Source organism: Orbicella faveolata, unplaced genomic scaffold (assembly GCF_042242905.1).
Source record: "Orbicella faveolata isolate gen_17 unplaced genomic scaffold, um_ofav_v1 contig_48, whole genome shotgun sequence".
NCBI classification, from domain to species: domain Eukaryota; kingdom Metazoa; phylum Cnidaria; class Anthozoa; order Scleractinia; family Merulinidae; genus Orbicella; species Orbicella faveolata.
Window position 1 is genome coordinate 4,947,515 of NW_028301578.1, and position 18,735 is coordinate 4,966,249.

Consider the following 18,735-nt stretch of genomic DNA (forward strand, 5'->3'; position numbering starts at 1 on the left):
ACAAACAAAAACGAAACCGAGAACGTAACTAAGATGGACACATAATTAAAGTAAACCAAGATTCTCAATTTTCAGAGAAGGCCTTTCACCACATTCAACCCAAGTAGACTGTGATCGCGAAAAAACCTGAAAACATAACACGTTTTTTTTTAACGAACGAGAACCAATCTGAACTATTTTCAACCCCTTCTTGCTCAAAAGATCAAGTCCCCCAGATTGCTGGAAATAACTGTCACTAAAAACTACATCATTGGATAATGCAATTCGAGAGTTTTCATTGGTTTAGCCATTATACCATGCTCTACGAATGTTCTCAGACCATGCTTTATGCTGTACGAATATGGCAGGCGTACGCGTGACTTTTTGGGGCGTTTTTATTTTATTTTAGTTTTCTATATTTTGGGGGCGTTTTTGATAAAACAATTATTCCACTCGCGCTTGTTGGATACGAGATGGTTATAGCCAACTCGGCGCTACACGCCTTGTTGGCTATTTACCAGCCCATTTCCAACGCGCGCTCGTGGAATAATTGTTAAATATCGTTTTTCTTTTGACACAAGAAGTCACTGAGCTTTTAGTTGCAAGAATTGAGAGGCTCACTAAGACCTGATCAGCATTTCCTAGGACAGAAGCTTTTAAGAAATCAGCGACGAAATCACGCAGACTGTTGCCCTAACTGACAAAACGAAAGACTGACAAAAAAGAAAAGTTAAAAAAGAAAATCGCTGACCACTCCGAATCTATTTCGTTCATATTTAAACACTTTCATAACATACATTTTTGTTCCAGTTTTATTTTTGTGCCAAGAATGTCGCAAAATATTTCCTCACCATGAAGCTGACAAAATTGTAAATGGACTAATTCGACGACGTCATTCAACATTAAAATTTCTCTTAATTTCATATAAACAAAAAAACCACCTCCTTGGAGCAATTTATCATGATTTGTTGCAAATCGTGAATATTGGACCCTAACCTTGCCAATTCTTAGCTAGCTAGCTCTGGTTTTATGTATAAAGTAGGTTAAGAAAGTCTCAAAAGTCTGCGCTTTTGTGAGTGTTTCGACACCGTCTTCGAAAATAAAGATTGAGATTTTTTATCCTTCTCTATATGGTATCTAGGTTAAACGAATAAAAAGTGCAACCGTTCTCAAACGAAAACGTGCTAGTGTTTTTTCAACTTTCAATCCCAGTTGATAGATTGCCATTTAAATTTTGGACTATTTTACATTTGCTATTGTTTGTACCCTTTTTGCCAACAGAACTTTAACCTTTGAAAATGCTCGCAATGGTGATATCGATTTCTGAATGCTCTGAAATTTCTTTGGTGCCATGCCGAACCACGTGGATTTGCTACGTGGGTTTTGATCTGTTTGACATGCCGGAAGCTCTAGGCAAAGCCCTCGTCTTATCTTAAGCGCATGTTTCCCAAAGGTTGTTAAAAGAAACTTCCTTTTACAGAGAAATAGGCTTCCCTTTACACCCCTGGCGTTTCCTGTATGTCGATCTGATGTCATTTCTGGTGGCAGACAGCGGACTATGGGCAGTGTGCTGGTATACACATCTTCCGGTTCATCCTTCAGAAACAAAATCAAACTTCCGCTTTTAGCCACCAGGTGCTTAAATGAAGTTTTTGTGAACTCTCCAAATCTTAATTTTACTGTGCCAGAGTGAACAACGCCAGGAATCTGCGATTGTGACGAACCAAGACGGGAATTTTTTTTTCCCGTTTTGTCCTATTTCGTGATTGGTCGCCTCGACCCCACGCCGCTGTGTAGGCCATTTGCTATACAACATATTTATAATCATGGCGGCTTCGGAAGGTGATCATCGTGTCCAAAAATCTGCGGCTGCAGCACAAAGACCGCCTCATCTCAAGGCTTTAGAGGTTTTTGCCGCTCGTGTTTAACATTTTTCAATGCGTTTTGACGTGTGTTGCTGATTTTTGCTGCGTTTATACCCTAGGGATTAAGCTTTTCTGAAAGCATGTCGAGACGACCCCCTCGCCTTCGAAGGCGCTCAATTTCGGTGTCATCGACCGATAGTTATGGGAGCTCAGGTGAAGCAAGCATGCTATTTACACCGTTAAATGAGTTTTTTAAGTTTTCTCGACAAGGCTTTGATGCCGCTCGAAATTTCGGTCTTTGAAATTTCCCATTCTTCAGGGTTGATATAGGCGCAGTGTTCTCTGTTTGTACTTCTCCATGGATGTGTTTCATCGTCCGTCCTTCACTTTTATTTTCAAATTTTAATATCGTTAAAACTGTACTTTGATTTTCTGTGACAGCGTTTTTGGATTACTAGGTTATCCCCTGCCTTGAACCCTTGCCTTGGTGATGGTATATTTTTTTGAAATAACTTGTTTTTGGTTCATGTTATTTACTCGTGCGATATTCGCCCTCTGTTACAGCTAGCTATTCCGATAGTTACTCATCTGACGAAGACGATGTTTCTCCAAGGGAAAGATCTCAGGTCTGTAGTCAAGTTTATTTCTGTCTTAAACATAATTTACTTCCTCTAACTCTACTTTTCTTCGCCTCTCCTTAGCCTTCAATTTCACTTCTAATGGCTTCTTGCTAATAACGTATGCATAAACTTTGTACATGGCCGAGTGAGCTAAACCTTCTTCAATTTGATTCGTGTGGTCGAATATTGCATTGGTATTGTGAAGAGCTCTTAGCGTGTGTGTGTTTTAATGACTCATTTCCTAGCTGCACCAAACGGGAATGGCATTGGTCTAAATAACAGCGATTCATAAAAGATCTTGACGATCAAGGAAAATATGTGAATCGAATCGTGACACTCGTGGAAATAAATTAAAATTGTTGCGGATGTTTCATTTTAAGTTTACTTTGTAAAAACTTCGCTACTGCAAATTTTAGTACCTTTAAAACACACAATGCTTTCCTTTGTCAAAATATCATAGCGATTTTCAGACAATTTTGTACAACTTCTTAAGCTAGTCCAAGTGTGACAGCTAAACTATTAAGCAATATCTGACGTCATAATATTACGTAAGGCCGGCTTTAAAACCAACTTGAGTAAATTATCAAATTAAAAAATCTGAACTTTGTTTGACCAACGGAAGGCTGGCTCTTCAGCCTCCTTGACTAGTGTTTATTAGAGAAGCCTTACTGCCTTGAAAGAGTAAATGGAAATACTTGTGTGATAGAGCGTAATCAAGTCTTCTAAAGTAAATGCTAATGAGTAGTGAATTCATTGGACTTTGGGCTTTGTGGCTAATATGAAACTATGCAAACTTTCACAGTTGATTAAATGTCACACAAATTGGTTTAAATTCCTGTACAAATGATCATGACTGTGCAATACATTGCTGTTAGAGGTTTTGTTTCTTTTAGTCAGGCAAAAACTTGTTTCTTTTCTCTTTGTTGCTGTTTTTTGGGCTAAATTTGATTCAGATTGGGAAGAAAACAGAAGAAAGGAAACCTCTGGGAGTAACTTTGCAATTATTTATAATGACAAAATAAGATAGAATTAAAAACAGTGTCAGTTTAGCTGAGAACAGCTGTTTTGGGATTATTTTTAATCTTTAAATTCCACAAAAGAATCCCTATTTGTAGTAATGAATGTATACATGTCTGAGGTGTAGGAAAGGTTAAATTGTTTTGAAACTAGTTTTGTAAGGTTTGACTACAGCTTAATATCCTTGCAGTAGAATGCTTTCTCTTTTTAAAATTACAGTTAAGTTAGCACTGTCGTTACTCACATAAATAACTTGAAATACCACACTTTATTCAGGTGTATGCCTTGAATGTAGGCTAAATTTATACTAAAATATGACAGGTTGTTGTTAAATCCTATAAATGAAATCAAGGTATCAAACAATGTAAGATGCCAGAATGCCTTATAACTTGTTTGCACCTCATTGAACAATAATTTGTTGTTCCAGGAAATGTCCACAACCCTCTCCCAGCAGGTTTTCTGGTTTGAAGCCCTCTCCTACACCCCACTGGAAATTCTTGTTTACTTTCATTCCTTCCTTTAACCCCTTGAGTGCCTATATGATGTACTCAGTATGTTGTGATGTTTGCTCTTCAGGTCAAAATTTTAAGAGATTAAGTCAAACTCTGGGCACACCAGAAGCAACTTTTATCAGCACCTGATTTATGGGAGGTTTTTCAAGAGTTGTCTAATTTCCGATTGCTGTGACATCATTATGGATATCAAATTACGTCAACCTCAGTAAAATTAACCACATTGAAGATAAAATTTTACGACCTTTCAGATAAATTATCTGTAGTTTAAGTGAGAAAAGCTTATGGCATTCAAAGTTTTTTCACTAGACACCCATTTTCAGTAAAAATGGTGTGGCATGTAGCATACACGATGGTCTGGCACTCAAGGGGTTAAAAGCTTCAATGGCTTTTGAAACCTCCTTCCTGTCTGGTGTTTCCACTGACCTTTGCTGAGGTGGGTATGGCAATTTCCTGGAAATAGTGAAACTGAGCTGTCCAATGATGTTGGTATGTAGTGGAATGGAGGTGGTGTCCTCAAAATTTTAAGAAGAAAAAGCATATAGGCTGATTATTACATTTGTCAAGAATCTGGTTATGTTTCTGATCAATAATCCATCTTTTGAATAAGGCTCTTCTACATTTGTTTAGTTATGAGCTGTTTCTGTGCTTCTTTGTTTCAGCGCTAAATAAGTATGCTAGTCTAGCCATTTGCAACATTTCTACACATACTTTTTTTTAATCTTTTCATTTAAATTGTTTAAAATCCAAGTCACATACCAACAGTATATTTTGCTTTTCTTTCTTGGTATCTGTTTGTTAACTTCTTGCTTGCTGTAAAAACTTGTGCTGGAGACCACTTCATTCTTTTAACTCCATTTAATTGTATGTCAAGAGCATCCTAATCATTAGTGTTAAAACAGAGTGTAATACATCCATTTTCTATGTGCAGAAAAACAGCAGTGGTGGATCAGATTTTTGTGTTAAGAATATTAAGCTGGCTGACTTTGGTCGCAGGGAAATTGAAATAGCGGAACAAGGCAAGCGGAACTTTGTATTGTCTTTGAGGGACTCAGTGATATCTCCTTAACGAATTAACAACAGTTGTTTCTTAACAGAGAACTTGAATTGTGGTGAACCTATCATTTGATGTTCCTGATGTCTAATTGCTTTGGATTTTCCACCTACTATTATTTTCTTGATTCAGAATTCATGTATGGGTACCTTTCTGTATTGATCAGCATTAGCTATCCTGTGAACAGCGTTCTTTTTTATTGTAATTATTTTTTAATCAATCTAAAGCAGCTTTTTAATTCAATCACTCAGTTGATTTTTGAGCTGGGCACTACTTTTCAAGAACAAATCAGCAAAACAAAAAAATAGTTTTTGATAATGAATTGTTTGGAAATATTCACAGAGCAATGTCTTATTGTTCTTTGCCTTTACAATAATTATAGTTAGCAGTTGTTTGCTTTGGTGAGTCAATCTCTTTTTCTACGAAAACCTTAAATTAACCGAGAACATCTGTTCACAGGGTGTAAGTCATAACACCTTACATATACAAGGTTGTATTTGAGAGGAATTTTTCAAAATAAAAATGTAATGAAGTACTTTTGGCCAAGGCAAAAGAATGCTGTACACCTGTTTACCACACAATGATAGTAAGAATAATGTTGGAATGTTGCAAGTCCATTTTCCATTGTTCACAGTGATGTGTGTATTGTATTCTTTACTTTGGCCTATTGATTTGGGATGTTATATTTTGCCATACATAATTTAAACTTGGTCTGCTATTTGCATGGGACTTCTAGAATCATACAACGATTTTTAAGAGTCTTCGAACAGTATCTGAAGCCTAGAAATTTATTTACGGAATAATGAAGTTTTCAATCATGAAATGGTATGATAAAATATAATGAGCCGTAGCATTGCTGGAAACCGTAGGATTTAATGATTTGATGTTTTGACCACATTGTTGTACATGTACAGTGTACCCGAAAATTATGTTTCAGTCAAAGAAATGAAATATTAATACATGTAACACAGTGAAATTCCATGCAAATGGTACATACATGTACAGTACCTTAACATTTTATGCCTTGTACCCAGTATGTATCTCATTCCAGTAACTTACAATACACTCTAATCATTGCTTTTGCAATGGGTATGCAGTCTGTAACTTATAGGATAGAAGAAATGAATAGACTTGACTGTGCTGATAAGTGTTCTATATTTACCTTTCTTTGGTTCATTTTCTTTGTAGAAATGCCTGGGCTCATGCTATTGAGAAAGCGGAATTGCACAGACAAGCCGTTAGAAGGGGCCAAAATTGTTGGTTGCACCCATGTAACTGCGCAGGCCGCAGTGAGTACACTTTCAACTTGACAACAAGTTTTGTAGGGACATGACAGTCTTCCAACCCCAGGCGAGGATTAGAATGGATAGAATTTCGGTGAAGGGGTTGGTCTGTGTAACAAAACTAGTTGTAGCTGCTAAGGGTTAAGCAAACAAAAGTTCAAAACTTTACAATAATTATTTCTTGGAAGGTCCTTGCATGTATAACACTTTTCTATGGTCAGTTAGTTATAATATTGTGGGTCAAACTGTTTTTGGCTCTGATATATAATTATATTAAGTTGGCATGTTTTTCAGGTTCTCATAGAAACACTTATTGCCCTTGGTGCCCAAGTGCGTTGGTCTGCATGTAACATTTACTCGACACAGGTAAGCTGTTTGAAGCTTTCTTTGTTCACTCCACTGACAGTTTGATATCCATGTATGCAAGGGGCAAGGACAAAGATAGTAGACTTTAAGTTCTTTTGTAACGTAATGTAATGTAAAATTTGAGAAAGACACTAGAGGAATTAAGCTGTTGATTAATCAGTGAACTGCGTGAGTGAAGCTCCTATTTCCCACATAAAATGATGTTCAATCATTAGCCAATTGAAAATTCAGTGAGCTTTTTTGTTTGATCCATATGGCGATCATAGCTAGATTCGTGGCGATAACGACCAGCAGGAATGTACAGTAGAACACCAGTAATACAATCGCCAATGGGTCATGAGAATTTGGCCATAATGTGACTGTAGGGCTGGGCTCCACTGTTCTTAATTATGGGGAGGAGGGACCTAACAAAACGACCTAGGCTCCTAACTTGTAATTTTGGGAGTGAGAAGAAGTTTTTGACACCTTGGACACGATACATGTAAAATGTAGACATTGAAACAAATTCTTTGACCTTTTCCTACAGAATGAAGTTGCGGCTGCTTTGGCTGAGGCAGGTTAGTGGACAACTTAAGAAATCCTCTTTTGTGTCCCTGGGATGTTTTGTTGATAAGGGGTGTAACTTGATGGGGATATATGGGTGGGGGTGAGCATTAAATAAAGACCATCATAAACATATACAGGTGTAACAACAATTTATGTTGACATAAGCAGCAGAAAGTTGAAAAGAAAAAGTTAACCTGACAATGTACACTATAATTATGTGCATTTTGCTTTCAATTTCAAGCAATTCTAAAGGTACAGAATCAGTTCAATTTCGTTTTTGGTTATTTCACAGTGAGTGTTTTGGTCACTAACTAACACATCTGCACATCACACACACAAATATTTATTTTCTTGTTGTTCATCCTTCGAAATCGAAGAAGACCATGACCTCAGTTGTTGGATGACTGGGTATGATGTGTCCAGAGATGGCTGATGAGGCCAATCTGGGCATGGAACCCTTTCCCACATCTTAAAGATCTTGCAAATGCACTGTATGTGCATTCTGAAAAATGCCATGGGTTTGTTGTGGTCACCAGGTTACCCCATCTTTGCATGGAAGGGAGAATCTGAGGAGGACTTTTGGTGGTGTATTGAGCAGTGCATTACATCTGATAAATGGCAACCTAATATGGTCCTGGATGATGGCGGTGATGCAACTCATCTGCTGTACAAGAAGTTCAACGGAACTTTCAACACGCTGCGTGGAGTGGTGGAGGAAAGTGTGACAGGAGTTCACAGGTGAGATACTGATTAAATGTGCTCTACATTCATGTCTCTCAGGACATAACTTCCCTTAGCTGGGGATCATTTCCCTTTTTTTTAATATATTGCTTTTGGGTGTCCATAGATAGGGCCAACAGGGTTTTTGTAATTTTGGTATCTCAGTCTGTGACAAGTTAAAGAACATTCTAAAAGTTGGTTTCCGACGTTTTTTCACCACAAAATCAAGATTTAAAGTGCCCTCTTTGGCCATGCCCAGTGAAGTTGACTGTGTAATGAAAGTTGGGTAATGAGTGACATCACTCCAGGAGTATTTCGAGGCTTTGTGTTTCTATTTTGCCTGCTTGATGATTGCAGTATACTTGGCCAACTTTGGTGTGTTTTTGCTCGAACAACAGTGACATGAACTAGGGGGATTTGGTGCTTCCTGACATGACATCACTACCGATTCAGGAACCCAAAATCTTTTTTGCACTCCAGGGGTTTCTTTAAATGTTTTCAGCAGCAGCAGGGCAACTGGTTTTGACAGGCGGGCAAAACTATTTGATCTGAAATTATTTATAAGAAAAACTTTCTACTAGGTGGTCAAACAAGCTGGACAAACTCGTCTTCACAGCTGGTCAATTTGCCCTGTGCCGGGACCTTAATGAAACCCCTGCATTGACTCATGGTCAACTTCATTGGGTGTGGCTGAAGCCGGAACTTTAAAACTTGATGACTTTAGTGTCGTGATCCAAACTTTTTTCTTAGAATATTTTCTTATGCATTATGGAGATACAAAAACCCTGTTGGCTATATAACTTTAGACACTTAAACAGCAATCAATTTTCTGTTTGACTTGCTCTGTTTTCATGTTAGATTGTATCAGCTTTCCAAGCAAGGAAAACTAACAGTTGCAGCCATGAATGTTAACGATTCAGTTACCAAGGTGAGTTTCTTTCATTTCGCTTCTTTGTCAAAATATTTTTCTTTTAGGCATAGCAAATCAATCAATCATGGTGTTGAAAAAGAAATTTTTTGTGACTAACTAAGATTATGATTTTTGCTTTCAGACAAAGTTTGACAACATGTATTGCTGTAGAGAATCAATCTTAGATAGGTATGTATAAGAACTGCAGCAGTAATACATGCATACATAATCTTTATTTAAGCATGGTTTAAAACTTTTCAACTTAAAACTGCCTAATATATTTAATTCCTTATGTCTAATAGAACAAAAATAAAATAAATAAAAAAACTGCTTTCCACAAATGCTATGCCTTATACATAGACTCCTAAGTTGGGTAGGCATTTAAACTACCTCAGGGACTCTCCTCTTAAGTCACAAGGAAGACTGTTCCAAAGAATGGTGCCACTATAGCTAAAGGTTGTAATTATAGTTTGTGTGCAGCAATGGAACATTTAGTTTATCCTCAGGGTCCCTTAGGTTAATGACTTTAACACAAGAATGAGTCAACTGAAGTAACTTTTGATTACATCTCTTCAATATCTGTATGATTTAACAATGTTACAGAAGGGCGAGACCATGTTTTTGTTGAATAAAGAGTTCTTTGAGTGGATTTTAATTAAATTGTGCAAGTTTCAATGGCTTGACGTATACTTTTGTGCTCATTTTTTAACATCAACAGTTAGTAGGTTACATATATGTTTTAAAAGTTCACTTTGGGTAAACACATTTTTGTCATGACAACAGACAAGCATTCATAGTGAGAAATAGAGTGTGCAATGGGCTGCTCTTTTTTTCACTTTTTGCTGAAATGCTCTTTGGATCAATTGTCTAATTTATCAGATGGTTGACTGTGTAAATTACATTTTCTCTGTACATGTATGCAATGAGCTCATGTATAAATTGCAATATTATGATCTTCTCTCACGTAAATTTGACTTAATGTACTACTTTGTCTTCTCTATTCCATAGTTTAAAGAGAACCACAGATGTAATGTTTGGTGGAAAGCAGGTTCTTGTGTGTGGATATGGTGAGGTAAAGATATTCAACCTCTTTGGCCTTGATATCTAGTCAATCCAGTTTGAAAGAACACAAGGATTAACATGTCGTTCCTACTCGAAAGAATTGTAACCAAAGAATTTGACTCACCACTTCCACATGATTGCATGCCATGCTTTTCCACAACCTCTTGCGCATTTATATTTATGCCACACATTTCTGATCAAAGTGTAGTAAGCTGTGGCTAATACCCCTCTTTGCCTAAACTTGCCAGTTTTTGAAGGTATGACATTCAACATTTTGTATCCATGATTTTTATCAGGTTGGTAAAGGTTGCTGTTCTGCTCTCAAAGGCCTGGGTGCCATAGTTTATGTTGCAGAAATTGATCCCATCTGTGCATTGCAGGCATGGTATGTAGCCATAAATACCAGTACTGTAATTCATGTGATTTTAACTCCTTGAGTGCCAGATCATTGCATACGCTGTGTGTCATACCGTTTTCACCGACAATAGTTGTCTAGTAAGAAACTTCAAATGACATAATATATAGATTTAGGCCAGCCTAAACGTGTAGCTCCTGGGCTGAGTTGTTCAGAGCCCAATGAATGAGTTGCCAGTAATCGGATACCCGTGTTTGCGCGAAGAACTCTGGGATCGTCAGGGGGCAAACATTGCTAGTCGCTAGAAGGAAATGTATGGCGAAAAGTTGTTTCGAGGTACAAGAAAACAACTTTTGAGAGAGATCAACGCTTTTTCGCCGTCGTTTTTATCGCGAATGGATTTGGACAATGTTGATATGTGGAATATGTAAGTTTTTGTTTGAATAACCGTGAAATATGTGACAAAATCTACCGATAAACTCCGTTGCTTGCGTGAGGTTTATTGTGAAAGTTACATTGCGTATGGTCTGAAAATATTACAAAGTTAATTAGATATAAATCGAGAGGAAATAACCCAGTAAAGCCTTTTAAGTCGTGGACAGGCTACTTTTGGCTTATTTGAGAGCTCAATCATACAAATAATACTGGAAATAAGCCCGGTGGCGATCACTGTACTGTCTGGGGTTGATTTAATGACAAATGAGTCCACGCGACTCATGCTGTGTGGCTACTGTGTTGCTCAAAGCCTTTGTTTTGCTTTTACAAGCACGTATTTCAGTGATTTTCCTTTTCTATAACAGATCAAGGGTGGCTCCTTGAATATATCTCTGAGCATTTGTATTTAAAAGTGCCATTTGTGCGTGATTATGCTTTCCAAAGTTTGGTATTGACAGTTGAGTGAAATTGCCTGACACAAAGGGTTGTAGTTCCTCCTGCAATTTTCGATTTCTGTTTTAGAGCTTCTTTTCTGTCATTATATTTAACTTCTCGGAGGGTCTTTTCTACCATTTGCTCCGGGTAGCCTCCCAAGATCAGGCGTGTATTGAAATTTTCAATATTCTCTTCAATGTATTTCACAATAAACCTCACGCAAGCAAAAGGGAGTTTATCGGTACATTTTATCACTTATTTCACGGTTATTTAAACAAAAACTTCCATTTTCGATGTATCAACATTGCCAAAATCCATTCGCGATAAAACAACGGCAAAAAAACGTTGATCTCTCCCCAAAACTATGTTTTTGGGCGTCGAAACAACTTTTTCGCCATACATTTCCTTCTAGCGACTTGCAATGTTTGCCCCCTGACGGTCCCAGAGTTCTTTGCGTAAACACAGGTATCCGATTACTGGCAACTCATTCATTGAGCTAACTCAGGAAAAGGTAGAATTTTGATTTGAGTTTGGTAACTTTGCGGTGAAGTTTTCTGTATATTGTTTGGCCTTCTGTTTTGAGTTTTCATAATCACCATATACACAAAACAAAGCAGCACAAAACATTTGTATAGAAGAAATGTTATAATTTGGTTAACTTTTAATCCTGGGTTAGCGTTTACTGGCTTCTGAACAATCCTGCCCTGTTTTCAACAAGATCACCTGACATGAGCCTGCAATCCAATCAAAAACCAGCACTTGGTCAGAGGACAACTTGAATTGCAAACTTGAGCACGTGATATGGTCACATGATACTGGTCAGTGGATACCTTGTTTTGACAGGTGTCAATTGATCATAACATGAATGTCTAATATCAAAGAAGTGCATGGTAAACCAAGGCTGCATGTCTTTGTCAACCTATTATTTGGAGTATGGCCGCCATGTTGCGCAACTCCGTTGTCATCGCCGTCGTGTGTACGCGCCCATGAGCGATACCGCTAGCCATGATAACCATGAGAAAATCAACTCATGGGTTTCCTTTTCTTTCCTATATGAGTATGGGGCTCCGCTTGGCAGCCCTTTGGGCTGCCGGAGCTCTGGTATTGAGCTTTTTCACCCATAGACAGGTTAAACTTTTTCTGAAAGGTCATAAAAGTGTCTCTTTTATGCGATTTATTTCGCTGAGGTTGATGTAATTTAAAATCCATGATATGACGTCTAAAGTGCTGATAAAAGTTGTTTCCGGTGTACTGGGAATTTCACTAAATGTCTTTAGAAAACAGGCCCAAAGAACATATCTGTCTTATGCAGTACTAGAAAAGTTGTTGGTGAAGTTAAGTTCATTGTAGGCTATTTCATGGGTCTGTCTGAGTTCAACAAGCTGGTATTCCTTTTCTTTAGCATGGATGGCTTTAGAGTTGTCAAGATTGACATGGTTTGTAAGCAAATTGACATCCTGATCACATGTACAGGTATTTAGCTAAAGTTGATTAATACATTTCTGATACGAACTTGTAAACATGATTGTTATGTTACTTAAGCCCTTCAGTTGAGAAAAATTTCAAGCTATTCATCTTCACTCATTTTCTTTTTTCATTGGCTACAAGCCCCCTTTCTAAACAAGCCCTTATTTTTATTGTAGGACTAACTTGTTGTAAGTTAATATTTTGATATTGTATTTGTAAAAACAGGAAACAAACATGTTGTCACAAGAGAACATATGGATAGAATGAAGAATGGTTGCATAGTTTGCAACATGGGGCACTCAAATACCGAAGTGGATGTGGTAAGATAATCTGCATGTAAGGTTCCTGTATGTATGTTCCTGTATGTATGTTCCTGTATGGGAGGTGTGGGACCTCATGGTTAGCGCACTTGTCTCCATTACGAGCGGTCCAGGTTTGAGCCCTGGCCAGGGTTATTGTGTTGTGTTCGTGGGCAAGACACAAGTTTTACCCTCACAGTACCTCTTTCCACCCATGTGTACAATTGGGTACCAGTGAATTTAATGCTGGGGGTAACCCTGTGATGGACTAGCATCCTATCCAGGGAGAGTGGAAATACTCCTAGTCGCTTCATTCTAGAGAATCCAGAAAAAGCTCTGGACTGATGGGCCACTTGGCTTGCATCTATTAAGTAGGTGATAAGTGATAGTGAACGTACAAAACATATCCTGTGTGAAGCGCACCAGGTTGCGGCAAACATTGAAAGAGAATGTCATGTCTCAACTGCACAGTAAGCTCAAAGGTTGTACAAGGGTGTATGTAGGTTTGAATGCCGTTGGAGCGTGATTTTTTTCAAGCTTTCTTTCTACTTGCTGTTGAACAATTATGGAATCATCTCATTCAGGTTTTGTTTTCTCTACCACAATTTACATGACTTGTATGGGTCAGAATAATTATTAAGTCTATGTACATTTCATAAACTACTCATCACTGGCTTAGTGAACAAGGCTTCAAAATAACATTCTTGTTGCTTGTCTTTCAGGCTAGTTTAAGAACATCAGATCTGACGTGGGAGAAGGTTAGAACACAAGTAGATCATATCATCTGGCCAGATGGCAAGAGAATTGTGCTGTTAGCAGAGGTACTACATAAAATATCGCATTCCCTCTTTCTTAGCTTTGCAATTTTCAAGAAAGGTTACCTGATACTGTGATTTTGTTTAATGTTTTAGGGTCGCCTTGTCAATCTCAGCTGTTCTAGTGTTCCTTCTTTTGTAGTTTCCATTACGTCGACAACTCAGGTACAAATAACTAGTGTTTATACCTCTTTAAGGCACAAGTGAAGAAAGGGGGGAAATAAACATTAAACCCCATGTGGGGTGAAAATGTGTAACCTGGATGTCTTTCTGCAGACATTGTCTGAACATTCTCAGAAGCAAACAATTCTCCAAGAGTGAAGCTTGAAACCAAACTGAAAATAAGAAGTTATTAATAATTAAATATTAAGTCTTTGTCTTTAGTTAGAGCACTTTTCCGTTGGTTGTCGTAAAACAAAAACCAAAGTAATCACTCTAGCCAGTCACAAAGGACGCAGGCAATCCAATGAACCAATGAAAACTCAAAGTAATTACACATTGCCGACGCAAAGTGCAGGAAAATGTGTACAAACAAACCACGATTGGTTTTAGTTCTACTTTGATTGGATGAAGTTTTTTTAAGTCAATCATGTAGTGGAGTATGTGTAGTTAACCACTTACTTTTTGACACTCAAATGAAAACCCACTCTATGGTTAAAAGCCATAATAGTTAATGATTCTAAAAACAATAAGTGAATAAAATAATCAAAATTAGCCAAATGTGTTTCCCTGGCAGGCTATAGCTTTAATTGAACTTTACAAGGCCCCACCAGGAAGATATAAACATGATGTCTACCTTCTGCCAAAGAAGATGGGTGAGTAGTTAACAATGTTCTGCCTGATAGTCAATGTAATTGTATTATTTATAATGAACTGATGAGTAGCAACTTAAACAGGTCACTGGCTTGACATGTGTAAAAGGAGATCATTTTCTAATGAGTCTTTCTGCAAAGTGTTATATTTGGTTTGAAGTATCCATCTAAATGCTTAAAGGGCCCGGGTGTGCCACACCTTTGTTTTTGTTTGCATGCAAGAGTTTTGGCTATTATGTTTTATTAGGAACATGTTCAAGTGAATGAAATCAGTGTGAAACTAAAAGATAATTAAAGAAACTTTCAGGAACACAACTTAAGCAAGAAGATTTTGCTTCACCATGCAATATCAATAATTTTGATGGCATCAAAAATGGTGGAGGCTGACTAGGGCTCTTTACTTCTGCAAAAAGAGAGAAACTTTGTGCCTGTGTAATTTGTTCAAATGGTGTGATGTCAATGCTTGTTTATTGATCTTTGTTTCATTGATGATTGCATTTCTAGAAATGTCATTTGCGCAAATACTGTGACGTCAATCAACATTTATTCATTGATCTCCATTTCATTGATGATTGCATTTCAGATGAATATGTAGCAATGTTGCACTTGCCAACATTTGATGGCCATTTGACTGACCTCACAGAAGAACAAGCTAAGTATCTTGGAGTGAACAAAAATGGACCATTCAAGCCGAATTACTACAGGTACTCTTTGGACCGATTATTGTTAGTTTTAGCTTCAATTTGTCATAACTACTTATTTTTTGAGAGGGAAGGTAAGGGGAGGCTACTTATTTATATGGTCTACACCTATAATCGTGTATTTTAAAAAAACTGTAATCGAAACAAAGTAGAAAAAAGTTGAAAAATCTATTGAAACTTCATAGTATGAGAACACAAAGCAGACTTTTTCCTGAGTTCTCTGTAATTTTGCTGTTGTCTTATCATCTCGCTATGGGAGGCACAGCATCCTAATGGTAAGCCAGACTCTGGTTTTAGCCAGCTTGTTTCCAGCCCTGGCTGGAGTCACAGAGTTACAGTGTTGTGGTTCTGGGCAGGACTCTTTAACTCTCACTGCTAGTACCTCTCTCCACCCATGTACATGTACAACTGGGTATCCGCAAACTCAGTGCTGGGGGTAATGCTGCAATGGAGTAGCAACCCACTCAGAAGCAAGTAGGAATTTCTAGTTTATTAATGAATGCTGCAGAAAACGAAAATAAGCACTGGCCTAAGTTATTAACCAGTGGGCTTAAACACAGACATAACGTGAACCATCTTGTTCTTGTTTTTCACCCAGATACTGATGGCGAGGGACTGGACTTCTCTGTAGCCATGGATAAATGCTTGTAAATTCTGTGAACATTTTTAAAAATTGCTATTTATGAAATAAAGCAGTATTTTGCCACATCTGGCCTAACCGCAACCTCGCTGGACCTTCCGATGCACCTCCTAATAAATGTCACGCAAGACAACATACTGTAGTTCATACTGTCATTAGAGTAACCTACAGTACTCTAGTTAGAATTACTGTTGTACTATTTTCTTTATCTGTAAGAAAAGACCAAAAAAAAAAAAAAAAAAACTCTTGAAAGGTTTCCTTGATGCATTCAACTCCAAAAGTGGTTACTTGTTCTGTCATGTAGGGACAAACATCAATCACTATTTATCACATCACTAGAAACATGTAAATGGTAAATTATATTTTTTTCACACTTTCATGTTTCCCAGCATGAGCTATGTGGCTCAATACCATAGTCAGGGTAATGTTAAGGAGAACAGCTCCCAGATATATCAAGCTTGTCAGTAATAAAATATTAATTTTGTTTGGCTATAAATACTTTGCCAATGTGTGCGTGATTATGCTTACACAAATTCCTAAAGGGCTATATTTTTAATTGATAATAATGATAAATATTATTGGCACTAACAGCCACTAACCATGACAAATCTGCCATTCTACTGTTGATAAGGCACAATTTCTGCTGCTCTCTCGAGTCCAATCTATGTTCCTCCCCGAGAAGAGAGGAGAACACAGCTTCCTCTACTGAACAATGGCTGGTAGTCAAGCCTAACTATTGACTGAGTGACAGTGTGGGGATTTTGTACTCGTTCGACAGTTAGCAGTTGGTTGACAGATTACTGACAAGCAAAACTGGGAAGAGCGAGTTTTAGCAGTAGAATTATTATTTTCCTATTGTTCAAGAGGTCTGATTATTCAATCTACAATTCCATGCTGATAATGCAACTCCACAGCGATCAGTGAAGTTTTCGTACCAGTTGTTTGGTTTCGAGTTTCCCACTTAATGTAATTAGCAACCGATAGAGGTAATGCTGATTTTTGCAGAGTTGCTTTGTTAGTATGGATTTGGTTTTTGGTTTAATCAAAAAGCAACCCTCAAGTAAAAAAGAAATGGGCATGTGAAAAGTGGGAACTGTTTTTCACATTCAATAACCAGAAGTACAATGTATTAATAACTTTATAATGATTAATAAGACTATGTATTAGGCAGTAGTGAATTTTATTGCAGGTTTCCAAAGTAAATGCGTAGCATTCTTGTGATGTCATTCATGATAATTAAATAAATGGAAAAAACTGCTGCTCATAAAGTCAATCAAAACAATGAAATTTGTTACTTTTCTCATGTTAGGAAGACAAACCTTATAGATATTTAACATACTTGTGCTGTCATCAAGTTCTTTTTGTAACTGCATACTGTTTACTTTTTTGTTGTTGTATGATAATGTTGTAAGCATGTTGATGACAACAGAAGTGACCCTTGAATGAATAAAATTGTGCTAAGGATCTATTGTGTTGAAGGGCTGTTCACTTCATGTTAAAACTTATTACAGATTGCACAATAACTTATGATGTTGCAGACCATAACAACTACTGGGCATGGTTGAGAAAGATTTGATTACTTTGTCAGTTGTAAGCAATCATTTAGAGATACTAAGGATAATTTTTAATTGTCTTAACAACTGTGCTTCTCGTAGCTTTAAGTAAGTTTTGACTACTGAAAAATTGTGCAGTGCAAAGCTGCATATTCTACCTTGGTTGGGCCTCACAATTTCACACTGGTGAACACAATACAATTTACTTCTGGCCATAGTTGCTCTGCACTTTAGGCAAAACTTCTGGTTCTGATGACTTTCCAGCCCCCATTTACCCACCTTCCAACTGGCAAAACTTTTCCCAACATCTCTTAGTTCCAATGACTTTCCACCCTTTCTTTTCCCACCTCCCAACAAAGAGTTTGCAGCACCCTTTGTTCTTAAATTCTTCCTCTTGAACCTCATATATCAGAGCAGGTCTCCCAAACAATCAAAAGGAAGTTTAAATAAATTATAATGAATGATTGTTAATGTACTGGGTAGCCATTGTTCTTACTGGGGTCTGGGGTATTCCATCTCTTATTGTAAAGTAACTGAAATACTACACACACATTTTTCGATACGTTGTGGCATTTCATTAACACATTCTTGAGAAATATTTTGTAGAAGCAGTAGTACTTTACATATGCTCATCTTAACACTTAGAGGCGGGGGGTTAGACTGATTCTCGAAAGTTATGCAAACCCTTTATTGCACCTCAGGTTTGCATTACTGTCTCAAATTATCTGAAGCCCCCTCCTGATTAGATGAGGCTAGGTAACCATGGAAAAAGTGCTGTATTGCTCAATTGCAAAATCTCAAGTACGTATTTCCTCTCAGCCTTAAGAATTAAATCAGGTTCTGCATCTCATCGGAAGTGAAGGTGGTTTTCATTTAGAATTTCATTTAGAATTTCTCCACACTATCAAATTTGAACACGTCATTTTCAAACATTTCACAACAACCAGATTTTGATAGGTAGTACCATAACAATTTTCATCAAAGGATAGCAGTAAAGTATACCCCATGAAAAGGACCCCATCTTGAACTGGTATCTGCAGGATAAGGTAGTACAACAGCCCCTGCTCCATTTTGGTTTTGCATCAGCCTAGGAAGGGAAACACTTGGCAAAAAAAATAAACAAATTTCAAGGACTTGCAAGGGCTCACTTCACTTGCCAAGCAATTTCAAGGCCTTGAATTTTGATTCCATCTCTCAAGTACTTAAAGAGACACGAATCCTGGTTTGAGATTTCCATGCCAACAGTACTCAAACAAAGAGTTTAAAAAAGATTTCAGGACGTTGACTAA

The 18,735-nt window shown here is 37.5% G+C and overlaps 1 protein-coding gene across 1 annotated transcript; it reads left to right on the top strand.

The window, feature by feature from the left end:
* The first annotated feature begins 1,769 nt into the window (after positions 1-1,769).
* Positions 1,770-17,357, top strand: LOC110039914 (S-adenosylhomocysteine hydrolase-like protein 1). The gene is made up of 19 exons (XM_020745087.2): positions 1,770-1,886; positions 1,964-2,057; positions 2,409-2,470; positions 4,925-5,012; positions 6,236-6,336; positions 6,625-6,696; positions 7,223-7,253; positions 7,779-7,980; positions 8,821-8,890; positions 9,015-9,061; positions 9,881-9,944; positions 10,231-10,319; positions 12,562-12,632; positions 12,852-12,946; positions 13,648-13,746; positions 13,837-13,905; positions 14,477-14,555; positions 15,136-15,256; positions 15,852-17,357. Exons 1-19 carry the CDS (start codon positions 1,806-1,808, stop codon positions 15,856-15,858), a joined length of 1,542 nt encoding a protein of 513 aa, XP_020600746.1. The 5' UTR covers positions 1,770-1,805; the 3' UTR covers positions 15,859-17,357.
* Positions 17,358-18,735: the final 1,378 nt, after the last annotated feature.

What these genes read in the sequence shown, in the direction of transcription:
- LOC110039914 (XM_020745087.2), top strand. Translation starts at nt 1,806, where the DNA reads ATGGCGGCTTCGGAAGGTGATCATCGTGTCCAAAAATCTGCGGCTGCA. An exon ending in AGTGTGACAGGAGTTCACAG is followed by an intron (nt 7,981 to 8,820) that starts GTGAGATACTGA and finishes TTTTCATGTTAG; the next exon opens with ATTGTATCAGCTTTCCAAGC. An exon ending in ATCTGTGCATTGCAGGCATG is followed by an intron (nt 10,320 to 12,561) that starts GTATGTAGCCAT and finishes CCTTTTCTTTAG; the next exon opens with CATGGATGGCTTTAGAGTTG.